Genomic DNA, 13,279 nt, shown 5'->3' with positions numbered 1-13,279 from the left:
ATTTGCAAATTTCCATATTTAGAACATTAACAAAAATATAAACTCCACAAGCACATAAAAGTGTGAAATAAAAATGATTTTACGGTTTGGCCTATAGGGATCTTGGTATATCTAGAGGAGATTGTATGATCAGGATGTATCATGTGTGGCCACCTTAACAGTTGAGTTTACAGACCGCGCTGCTCTATGTATTAGCTCATTACCTGCTTGTCGTTCGGTTCTTGATGAGCGCTAAAGAACAACTTACCTGCAAGAGACAGATAGCGAGATCTTAACAAGTCTGCATATAATACTACAATAATATAATTATATATAACATAATATACTACTAATAAAACAATCTGTATACAACACAGTAACATAGGGTTCTGAGTAAGGGGGCATGCCCCAGAAACGCGTTAACCCTTGCCACTAGCTGCTGGAAGACGACTTCGGTCGTGAGCTGACTTGGCTGCGCTGTGGCTTCTGATGGGCAATAGCCTCCTGTGAGGGGAACCATTGAATACGCTTGTGTCACTTTTCTGTTGTGAGTACATTACCATTTTTTGAAAGCAAATTATTAAACGATCCTTCACATGGAGTGGGCGCTCTCCTTTTTTGTCATTCTATAGTAACATAGTAGCCTTTTCCTAACAGTACTACTATACAATATATATATATATATATATATATATATATATATATATATATATATATATATATATATATATATATATATATATATATATATATATATATATATATATATATATATATATATATATATATATATATATATAAAGTGCTTGCCAATTGTGAGCAAAATTCTAAATTCAGAGTGCAGGGGTACACAGCAGTACGGGGTACAGAGGGTACACCTGCACCGGCGGAGGTAAAGGAGCGTTCACCCAAAGGTAAGTATAGCAAGGTTGGGGAGAGGGGTCAGATTGGAGGGGGCAATTCCATTTTCCCAAATTCACTTGGGAAGGTGGAATTACCCTTTAATCCAGTGCTGCAACGCTCCCTCTGCTGGTGGCACCTGCACATCCAGGAGACAGACTCAGCTGGGAGAGGGAGACTTGCAGCGTTGGATGTCAACAAACAGCAGAGCAGTGTCCTTTGAATGTCGCTAAGCATAGATCTACTGTATGGAGGGCAAGATCGTTTAGGTCCAGGGAAGGGAGCAAAAAGAATAAGTACAGTCATTCTTTAAATCTTTGGCCTGCCCTTGTACTAGAATGAATATGTCTTTATAGAAAGTTTGGTTATATTTCAGAAATAGAGGTATATCTATAATCAATGTAACATTGTCACATTTCATACTCACATTTCCTGTGAAGGTAACTCAGGAAGCCGTACAAGAAGAGGGCGACCAGGAAGAGATACATACCGTCTTCAATAGATGGTCCCATCACACCTGGGAAGAGAGAGATCAAAAGAGAGAGCGTCAAAGGGAAATAGGCAAAGGATGGTGAGAGTAATAGTTAAGGTGCCCATACACCTGCCGCTTATTGTACGATAATCGCGGGTGATCCCGCGATTGTACGATAATCGGCAGGTGTATGGGCAGCAATAGATCGCCTCTACTGTAAGGCCGCACGACTTTCGTCTTCCGAGCACGCTGGAAAACGCCGGGTTGGTGGCGTGGTCGGAAGGGGAATGCCGCACGGGCCGGGCCGGTGTGCGCAAGCGCACACTGCCCGCTCAGCACTGCAATCATCGGAAGCCCTCCCCTCAGCGGGGAGGGCTTGCGATGATCGCATGTACGATCTGCCTGTCCAAGATGGGCAGATCGTACAAAATTTTAATCACCTTTCAACCATCGCACAACGAAAGTCGTGCGATGATTGTAAGGTGTATGGCAACCTTTAGCCCTCGTTCACACCTGAACGTTTTGTAGCGCTTCTACGCTCGACGAACGCTCTACAAACACTCAAACATGAAAATCCCATTGTTTTCAATGGGTCTGGTTCACACCTTGCCGTATTTCAGCCCGTCCCTAACGCGCTACAAAATGGCCCACGCCTGAAAAGATACATGTACTACTTTGGGCCGTTTTTGTTGCGCGTTTCCATTGGGATACAGCCAAGTAGCCCTCGGAAACGCGCGACAACCGCGCATATGCAATACGCCTAGGGATTTCCATTGGGATACAGCCAAGTAGCCCTCGGAAACGCGCGACAACCGCGCATATGCAATACGCCTAGGTGTGAACCAGGCCTTAGTGTTACATTCTTTCCCTGTCTGTGTATTTTAGGTCATGCCTTCTCCTGCCTTTGCTCACTGGCCATCAAACACTGTCAAGCAACAACATTGGTGTTGTCAATTGACAGTTTTAAGCTGGTTTAGTGACCTGGATGGAGTGTCAGTTATCAGCCCTGAGCTCAGGCAAAAGCCAAGTCAGTCACCTTGGGGGGCTTACAGCCTAATACCGGACTAGTTCTGCTCTGACATGGAGAAAATACAAGTGAATAGTAGCACACATAACATTCCCAAAGAGGCAAGGCTGCACTATAATGATGACTTAGGAGGATAGATTTGGATTCTCACAAATGCATATTCCTGAGGCTCTCAGGTGGCCATAGACAACCAATTATTCTGCATGTTTGGTGTCAGAGATCAGCTAATGAACTGGAAATTGGTTGTATGTACACGTCTATGCAGCACAGCCATGATAACTATATAAATGTTCTTGCTAAGACTGGAGTTCCACTTCAGTGTAATATCAGTCATCGTACATATTACAGCTTGTGATGATTACCAGCAACTTGGAGAGTCTGAGTCCGTGACATCACTTTCGTGGAGCTGGCGTGCTTGGCAAGGCAGGAATAGCGCGCCCCGTGGCGCTCGGGGCTTGCGGTGAAGCGCTGGTAGGCGGTGATGGTGTAGGTGCCGTCTTGGTTGTGGCTATGAGCGGACAGGGTGGTTGCAGGAAGGAGAGTCGAACTGGTTTCTCCTGGAAGCTGAACCAAGAAGTCCACTGAGATATCTAGAGGGTGAAAGTGGGAGACCTCGCAGAAGAGGGTCACCTCTTCCCCGGGACGGGCGAACAGCGGGGAGGGCAGAAGGGTGATCTGAGGCTTGGCTGGAGAAACAAAGGACAATTATAACATTAGACATAGGGAAAGGATATTTGTTACTTGTCTAATCCAATCAGGCCCTTGGGACCATTGATTGAATAGCAATGGCACCCCATTGTGTCATAACTCTTATTGCATTTCAACTGTTTAAAACTCAACATTCTTCTATGTGATGTGTCCTCTAGGTAAGTCCACCTATTAATTCAGAGTAACTTTAATATCCAAAATTGGTAAATTAATGTTCTCAGGCATGGTTCTCCAAAGCCAGAGAATGCTAATCTATGTTACATTTACAAGTAGGAGCACACACCTATGCAAAGCTCTAGTTCTGAGACCAAATGGCACTGGTCTACTCTAACAACTGGGAACCAATCAATTTAGTTCCTGATCAACTGAACCAAAAATGGGACTCTCATATGGGGAGGTATGAAATTATTATGGGGGCAGCTAGGACAGGTAACATGGTACCTAAGGCAGCAAAGAAGAAGCAGATACAGCTCGAGATATTCAATCTGGTATTAGGAAGACTTTCACAGTGTTGGCATTTGGGCAAATCTGCCATAGGTCAGTGTAGAGATAATTGATCTCTGTGGTGGAGTCTGGTATAGTGCATACAACACGTAGCACATACAGCACACGTGACATTCACATACAGTTAGGATGAACAAGGTGGTGTGCACAGTACTGCATGGGACCCTAACCCACAGAAGTTTACAGCTTTGTTAATGTAGCAATAACTCAGGGGTAGGCAACCATGGTACTCCAGCTGTGGTGAAACTACCATTCCCATCATGCTTTTGCTTCTGGCAGTCATGCCTGGTGCTATCTTGCAATGTCTCATGGGACATGTAGCTCCACCGCAGCTGTAGGTTGCCTACTCCTGATATAACTTTATATCACACATAAATATTAACATGTTCACCGATTGATCATTATTGATTGATTATTGATCTTGTGTCAGTTGTCAGGTCTTACCTGTCACCTTGAGGTCAATATCTCTCTGTGTCCTCAGGTAGGGCAGGTAGATGATGCAGAGGTAGGTGCCCTCGTGTGACGTTTCTACCTTGTCCAGGATGAGTGAAGCGTCGCCCTTGGAGTGTAAGGTTGAGAAGTTCATGGCATACCCCGGGAGCTCCTCCTCAATCCGGTCACGCCACCCGTCATAGGCGTAGACGACCTTCCCATCTCCCAGAGCACGATGGCGCCATTCCACGGCAAAGCGACTCTGCTGTCCACGCCACAGGCCACAGGGTATAGTTAGAGGTTTACCCAGAGGGGCGTTCACCGACATGGAGGTGGAATGGACAGCTAGAGAGACTGAGAGGAGAGAGGCTGTCAGTGGAAACATGAGACTGCTGGACAATGCCGGGACTAGGTCCTCTGGCACCCATGGCAAAGATGGCAAAGTGCATACCCCCCATATACAAGCATTCACATCAATGGGAGCCCTTCCCTATCTACCGATCGTAAATGGTGACTGGGAGCTGTGAATTCCCTGTGGCTGGGAATTCCCTGCTCACAGCTGCACGTGAACAAAAGGGGCGGGATGCAGGGACATCACTGACCTTACATGGTCACATGACTTTATTTGGTCAATGACATAGACCTAATAGGGGCATGTGGCTATATAAGTTCAATGACATTAGCACAAGCATCCCGACCCTTTGTTTATGTGCAGCAGTGGGGTGGGGAATGCCCCAGCCCGCAGCTAGTTGGGTTTGTCGCCAATAGCACTTCCGTGTTCAGAGGAGCTCAGATATGGGCAAGGTTCAACACGACCCTGAGCTCTTCCCGTCTGATTGGTTACATATCACATTGACAAAGTACATTCACTGAAGTGTGGCACCGTTACTAATTCGCTCGCTGCAACTGTCATTTTTCTGAGGAACCAGAAGACTCTGATTCTGGTCCAACTGTCAATCCCACCCACCGCAGCCCGTACTCAGTGGGGTTGATTTACTAAAGACAAATAGGCTGATCACTTTGCAGGGGGGAATTTCCCCTTAGCGAATATGGTGAAAATACACTTTCCAAAGATTATCAAATCACATGCAAGGAAAATCAAAACAAAAGTATTTTTGTTGCATGTGATTGGATGGTGGAAGTTAGCAGAGCGTCATCTCATTCACTAAGCTAAGGGAAAATTACCTCGCAAAGTGAACAGCCTATTTACCTTTCAGTATACCAACCTCTGTGTGTGCAGTGGTGGCAGCGGGTGGTAAGTGTGTTTCTGCGCCCCCTCTCTATGGCCACCTTGTCTGTCCCTGGGTCGGCCCGGCCCTGCCTCTGGATATACATGTAGAACTGGACGAAAAAGAAATCTGTGATATGCTTAAATTAGCACTAAAGCTCAATTTGTTTCCCCATCAATTTGGATAGAGTAATGGAGGGGTGTAACCCCCGTCGGTTTTTGTCATCTGTGCGCCACCGGGGAGATTTCCCTTCACTTCCTGCTCCATTTCCACAAGTAGTCAGAAGAAATTCCTCCAAAGGGAAATTCCTGGTTGCCGCTGTCAGGAAAATAGGGCTGCTGCCCATAGCATAAGGACGGCACAGATTACCGCATGCGCTGTGGCGCACGGACAAGCGCATAGTAACCGATTAGCGCTACATGCGCATACGCACATTCCAGAAAGTCAGGCACGCACGCGCCTGTTGCACCTATTGTAGCCAGGCAGCCTATTTAAACACAGAGCAACAACTACTTGTTGCTGGAAGATCTTTAGCTGTATCTGTGTTCCTGCATCTGAGTTCGTGTTTTGACCCGGCTTGTCCCTGATTCCTGCTTGTCTGCTGCCCGCCCTTTGACCCCGGGCCTGCCTGACTACTCTCTCTGCTTCCTGATTCGGCTCTGACTGTCTGTTTGGTTCTGACCCGGCTTCCTGTGAGTAAATCTCTGCCTACGTTCCTGTACTTCCTTGCCTGCCAGTTACCGATCCGGTCCGTCTGACTCCGTTCCCTTCTACTCTGCTGCCATCTGGCCTCCAGCTGCTCCTCTGGATCCGGAGTGTCCTGCGTCCAGTCACCTGCATCATCTCACCACTACCAGCAGGTTGTCAGCATCTACAGGCACTGGTGTCTCTCTCTGCTTCGTGCACTACCTGTGCCATCCTCAGGGGTGCTCTGACGAGAGTTACAAAAGTAGCCTCCCTCATCGCTCAGGCCATACCAGGAGAGTAACAGCTGCCACAACTAGTGTCCCCATTGGAAGATTTCCTATCTACTCCTGTCCTGGTGACAACTGGTGTCTTTCACTTTCAGTGATACTGGTCATCAGGACAAATAAAGAGAGCAATACATACCTCATTGGGCTGAGGGTCCTTTCCCTCTCCTCTTTATCCAGAACTAAAAAATGTCTTGGCCTTAGTTCTACTTTAATTATATGATCTAGCAACATCACCAGTGACAACGTCCAATAAAAAAGAACGCACTCGGTGCCAAACATTAGCAGTGGCCTAGGGAGGATTTCCTCTCTCGGTCCCGTTGTCCGCCCTTCCTGCCCTTTGGTGACATTTTCATGATGAAAGTGGCATTGAGTTTCATCTAAGTCCCAAGAGCTGGCATTCCAAAAAAAAAAAATGGAGCTTACCTGCCAAGTGGTCTTTCTTGCCCCCTACCGGCCCCAGCACGACGCTCACCGCGGACCCTTTCTTCTCATCCTTGGCGGCCAGGCTGTACCACGCATGACCCAGAGACGGGGGGCTGACTTGTTCCTCGGTCAGAGAGCGCACCCAGTCCAGCGGCACCTCCTGGGGTAAATGATACGTCATCTCGCAGGCGGAGAACTCCGAGGAGAAAAGGTGCCCAGAGGAGTCTAAGGGGAGAGAGAAGGGACATTTGTGGACCATCCAGAGAACAGGAGAGGAGAGAAGAGGAAATTAAAATGTACACAGAGAACAATTATATAAGAATGAGAAAGACAAGAACTCATTTGCTTTGGCTCATTTGCGACCCATTCACACAGTGGCATCTTCAGGCGTTGTGTCACCCAGAGCGCCCGCCGGCGTTCTGTCGAGAGAGCCAACTCATCGAAATCTCCAATTACGTCACTTCCGGTATCTTGTCAGCAGAAGATTTCTACAAGTTGGCGTTAGTGCACGTGCCCGACAGCATAGCACTAAACCAGGAGGATTTCTATAGCACAGCACATTAACAACTCACTTGTCCAGTTCTGCAACACCTGTGAGCTTGCATGCGTGCGCATGTGCACTGACAGCTGCAGGAGAACTGGATGAGTATTGTGAAAATGCGGCTCCTCCAGTCTTCCTGTCCTGCAGTCACACGCGCAGTAACGCCAATTCATCCAAATGTCCTGCTGGCAAGTTATTGGAAGTGACGTAATTGGAGATTTCGATGAATTGGCTCTTTCGACAGAACACCGTTTAACACCTTGCTAGGACGTCATCACGCACGTGTGTAATGACGTCACGCGCGCTTGCCTGCCAGCGGCCATCTTAGTAATGGACGCTGGCAAAGAGAGGAAAGGAGGTTCCTCTCTTGTGCAACTGTCAGGCTCCTGGTCCAGGACCAAGTGCCCGACTTTTTAGAGTGAATGACACCAAAATGACTGTCAGTTCCACGTGTTGCGGTTAGCTGCATTGCACCTGCCTCGAAAAGGTGTGTTGGGGTGCCATTCAGGCACTGCATTGCACCAGCAAGCGTTCCTGTAAAATCATGGCGTGGAAGCGTCTTTAAACTAAAACAAATTGTTGCCCTGGGTTGCTGCCATAGCGAAAATGCCTGTTAATTATTAAAGAGACCATAACAACCCCTCACCTGACACATAGAAGACCAGAGTGCCGGGCTCGGCGGTCACTGGAGGTTCTGGAGACATCCTTGCGGTATCGCTGAACACCAACAGGACGGGAGTCTGGCGGATACTGCGGGGTGAGCCCACCTCTTCCACCAACCAGCAGGACAGAGGCTCGGCCTGTGTGGCAGGAAACGCCCCGAGCAGGACGACAGCTGCAGGAAACCACAAAAGACGTAAAGAAGAGGACAAACGACACAATACATGTGGTACAATCCAGTATTTCATCAACAATACCGAGTGCTAAGTATTGAGTGTTGGCCATAACAATTGACCATGCTGGACCACTGCAGAGAGGCCGCTGCTTCTGCACAGAGAGCAAGGGTCCTTCTCGGCAGCATGCTGGCAGGGGACAGGCTTTCTGTTCAATATTGACTCCCAATCTACAGATCTGTGCTGTTGGGCCTATTATAAAGGTTACCTCTACAGGTGGACACGGGAAGGGGGGGACATATAATGAGAACCGGTATATATGTAGAATTACAGACACTTACCCAGGGTGGGAATGAAGAATAGAATTTTGTAGATTGTGGAGGGAATCATGCTGATTCCCTCCACAATCTGGATCCACATCTGGAGTGTCAGAGGCCCCTAAAATGCCCAATAATGGGTCTGTACACATGTCCATGGCTATTGCCCACACCGGGGCAGCTGCGGTGCTCCCTGCAGGCAGAGTGGCTTATATGTGAGATATTAATCCTCTGTTACTGTTATTTAGCTTTGCAGTATATAATAAATCCTATCATGAGGAAAGTGGTAAATATTTGGATAAAAACCTGAATAGCGTGCAGGGACTTTAACAGCGCTCTATTAGCTCATGCACGCGGTCCCGGATGAAAATACGGCAACTAGAATACAGGATATTTGTGACAGAAACCGTCAGAAGATCCTGCGTAATACATGTTCTGTGTTCTGTACGCATGTAAGGTCTGTGCAACCTTCAGATGTGTACAGTGTGCAGCACAAAGGTGGCCTACTGGTTGCTAGGATGCTAGAGCCAACTTTATCCTAGCAACAAAGGACACTAATTGGCAAGAACATTCCAGCATCCTAGCAACAAAGGGTGCTAGGCGGCATGAGCTGCCTGCATCCTGGCAAGAACACTAGACAGCTTGAGTGGCCTGCACCCTAGCAACGAAGGATGCTATGGAGCAAGGAGCTGATGGGACCCTAACAACAAAGGACACAAGGTGGCTTGAGCTGCCTACATCCTGCCAAGGAAGGACACTAGGTTGTTTGAGCAGGCTGTGGCCTAGCAACAGTGGATACTAGGCAGCTCCAACGGCCTGGAACCTAGCAACAAAGGATGCTATGGAGCAAGGAGCTGCCGGCATCCTAACAACAAAGGACACGAGGTGGCTTGAGCTGCCTGCATTCTGCCAAGGAAGGACACTAGGCGACTTGAACAGGCTGTGGCCTAGCTACAATGGATGCTAGGTGGCTGAAACAGCCTGCGCCCTAGCAATGAAGGACAGTAGATGGCTTGAGCTGCCTGCATCCTAGCAATGAAGGACACTAAATGGCAAGCAGCTGCTGGCATCCTAGCAACAAATGACAATAGGCGGGTTGAGCCTCCTGCATCCTGGCAAGGAAGGGCACTAGGCGGCTCGAATGTCCTGCACCCTAGCAACAAAGGACACTATGCAGCAAGTATATTACTAGTTCTTCATTTCTCATTTTAATGTATATGTGGAAACATTTAAAAAAAAAAAAACCTTTGCTTGCCGCTAAACACCATATGATGGTAATTTTTTTTTTTTGTTCAAAACAGAAAATTTAATGTTTTAAAATGCCTGACGCATATTACTAGTTCTTAATTTTTCATTATTTTATTATATGTTAAAAAAACACTAATCACATATATAACAATGTACAATTGTTATTCACATACATATGTATTGTATATACCGCATGTAGTTAGCGGCAAGCAGAGGGTTTTTTTTTTTTTGCAAAACAGAAAATTGTATGTTTTAATGGCTGATGCATATTACTAGTTCTTAATTTCTCAATATTTTAATTCATATGTAACCCCTCCCCCCCACACTAATCACATATATAACAATATACAATTGTTATTCCCATACATATGGATTGTATATTCTATATACAGCGTGTATACAATATACAATCCAGTGCAGCGGCAAGCAGAGTTTTTTTTTTTGTTTTTTGTTGAATATTGTACGTTTTAATGGCTGATGCATATTACTAGTTCTTATTTTAATGTATATGTTGTTTTTAAAAAAAAAACACTAATTACATATATAACAATATATATGGCAAAGGATCTGTGAGTGGATGATGTGGCTGTGCGGGTGGAATCACGTAGAGCAACACCAAATCAAAGAGGGAAAGAAGCACGGGCAGGGAGAACAACCCCTCAATTTAGGTAAGTGGAAGGGGGGCGATCTGACCCCTAGATATGGGTGTAACATGGTCAGAAAGAGGCCTTCAAACACATGAGGAAGATATACCGCTGGTGCCTGAAAAGTAACAACATGATTTCTAAGCGATGAAACATTATTTACAAACAAATAATAAAATGTAAAAAGAAAACATTTATCTGATATGATTGGCTGAAGCCAGATGAGCCAGAATATCAACGTATCACATATTCCAAAGTAGCATTTATAATAACATATCAAATATCATAACGTAATAAATATAATAACATATCACATATAATGACGTATCACATATAACAATGCATCACATGTAACAACGTATCACATGCAACAACGTATCACATGTAACAACATATCACATGTAACAACGTATCACATATAACAATGCATCACATATAAAAATGTATCACATGTAACAACGTATCACATATAACAACGTTGCAAAAGGATGTCACCAGCACACCATTTAAGTGAAATCAACAAAAGTCAATTTATGAATGGAGTCCTGTCATTCCAGTACAAGCGCTTTCGGGGCCGCACAGGGTCCCCTTCATCAGGCTCATAATGACACAACCAAAATGTTCAGTACCCTTTCAATAGAAATACCCAAACATGTGCAAACGCCAAAGAACCTCCTACCCCTTGCGTTGGTCATTGTGAGCCTGATGAAGGGGACCCTGTGCGGCCCCGAAAGCGCTTGTACTGGAATGACAGGACTCCATTCATAAATTGACTTTTGTTGATTTCACTTAAATGGTGTGCTGGTGACATCCTTTTGCAAACTTGTATATCTTCACAGCGCCATCCGTGGTCACTACGAGCAACCGCCAGGATTTCAAGGAACATCCTATACCGGTAAGGAGTGCAGCAAGACACCTATATATTACGTATAACAACGTATCACATATAATGACGTATCACATACAGTACACGTATTGCCCAAAGTATTGGGATGCTGACCTTTACACGCACATGAACTTTAATGGCATCCCAGTCTTAGTCCGTAGGGTTCAGTATTGGGTTGGCTCCGCCCTTTGCCGCTATAACAACTTCAACTCTTCTGGGAAGGTGTCCACAAGGTTTAGGAGTGTGTCTATGGGAATGTTGGACCATTTGTGAGGTCAGGTACTGATGTTGGGGGAGAAGGCCGGGCTCACAGTCTCCGCTCTAATTCATCCCAAAGGTGTTCTATCGGGTTGAGGTCAGGACTCATCCATGTCTTCATGGACCTTGCTTGGTGCGCAGTCATGTTGGAACAGGAAGGGGCCATCCCCAAACTCCTCCCACAAAGTTGGGAGCATGAAATTGTCCAAAATGTCTTGGTGTGCTGATGCCTTAAGAGTTCCCTTCACTGGAACTAAGGGGCGGAGCCCAACCTCTGAAAAACAACCCCCCCCATAATCCCCTTCCCCCAAACTTTACACTTGGCACAATGCAGTCAGGCAAGTACCGTTCTCCTGGCAACCGCCAAACCCAGAAAAGTCCATCGGATTGCCAGACAGAGAAGCGTGATTGGTCCCTCCAGTGAACACGTCTCCATTCCTCTAGAGTCCAGTGGCGGCGCGCTTTACACCACGGCATCCCACACTTTGCATTGCACTTGGTGATGTGCGGCTTGGATGCAGCTGCTCGGCCATGGAAACCCATTCCATGAAGCTCTCTACGCACTGTTGTTGCGCCAATCTGAAGGCAACACGAAGTTTGGAGGTCTGTAGCTATTGACTCTGGAGACAGTTGGAGACTTCTGCGCACTGTGCGCTTCAGCATGCGCTGACCCCGCTCTGTCATGTTACGTGGCCTACCACTTCGTGGCTGAGTTGCTGTTGTTCCCAGTTGCTTCCACTTTGTTATAATCCCAGTTACAGGTGACCGCAGAATATTTAGAAACAAGGAAATGTAACCAATGGACTTATTGCACAGGTGACAACCTATCACGGTACCATGCTTGTAGTCACTGAGCTCCTAAAGCTGGCCATACACCTTACAATTATCTGCAGATTTTTTGTGGTCAGATGGAAAAGGTGCCACAGATTCTTCCATCTACGCTACACTGTGTGTATGGAGGAATCTCCCACTGGGCCAATCTGTTGCACTTTTTCCATCTGACCACAGAAAATCTGCAGATAATTGTAAGGTGTATGAGCACCTTAAGAGCGACCCATTCTTTCACAAATGTATGTAGAAGCGTCTGCATGCCGAGGTGCGTGATTCTATACACCGGGGGCCATGGAGGTGATTAGAGCACATGAATCCAATGATTTGGACGGGTGTCCCAATACTTTTGGCAGTATAGTGTATAACAATGTATCACATATAACAATGTATCACATATAACAATGTATCACATATAATGACGTATCACATATAATAATGTATCACATATAATGATGTATCACATATAATGATGTATCACATATAATGATGTATCACATATAATGATGTATCACATATAATGATGTATCACATATAATGATGTATCACATATAATGATGTATCACATATAATAATGTATCACATATAACATGTATCACATGTAACAACGTATCACATGTAACAACGTATCACATATAATGACGTATCACATATAATAATGTATCACATATAACGACGTATCACATATAATAATGTATCACATATAATGACGTATCACATATAATAATGTATCACATATAACGACGTATCACATATAACGACGTATCACATATAACGACGTATGACATATAATAATGTATCACATGTAACAACGTATCACATATTATGACGTATCACATATAATGATGTATCACATATAACAACATATCACATATAACAACTAGAGTTACAGACACTTACCAATGAAGGATAATATCTTGTAGATTGTGGAGGGAATCATGCTGAGAGGAGGCCCGGCCTCTGCTATTCCAGGTTTATAGAGAAGAGATGCTGTGCTGGGAGATTGCAGTGAATTAATGACCCCCCGGCCCCCGTCTGTGACTCGTCACCCCCTCTAATGCAGCATTTGCCCCCTC

At 45.6% G+C, this 13,279-nt stretch overlaps 1 protein-coding gene across 1 annotated transcript in view; it reads right to left on the bottom strand.

Annotated features, from left to right (window-relative positions):
* Positions 1–8,442, bottom strand: part of TAPBP (TAP binding protein) — an 11,440-nt gene extending 2,998 nt beyond the window's left edge. The window contains exons 1-7 of the mRNA XM_018558109.1: positions 8,364–8,442; positions 7,836–8,024; positions 6,649–6,873; positions 4,035–4,376; positions 2,741–3,064; positions 1,307–1,396; positions 204–247 (exon numbers count right to left, since the gene is read on the bottom strand). Of these exons, the coding sequence (XP_018413611.1) occupies positions 204–247; positions 1,307–1,396; positions 2,741–3,064; positions 4,035–4,376; positions 6,649–6,873; positions 7,836–8,024; positions 8,364–8,442 (1,293 nt within the window). The remainder of the gene's footprint in view (positions 1–203; positions 248–1,306; positions 1,397–2,740; positions 3,065–4,034; positions 4,377–6,648; positions 6,874–7,835; positions 8,025–8,363) is intronic.
* Positions 8,443–13,279: the final 4,837 nt, after the last annotated feature.

Source organism: Nanorana parkeri, unplaced genomic scaffold (assembly GCF_000935625.1).
Source record: "Nanorana parkeri isolate BGI_ZX_2015 unplaced genomic scaffold, ASM93562v1 scaffold321, whole genome shotgun sequence".
Classification (NCBI taxonomy): Eukaryota; Metazoa; Chordata; class Amphibia; order Anura; family Dicroglossidae; genus Nanorana; species Nanorana parkeri.
This window is presented reverse-complemented; position numbering and strand designations above follow the sequence as displayed.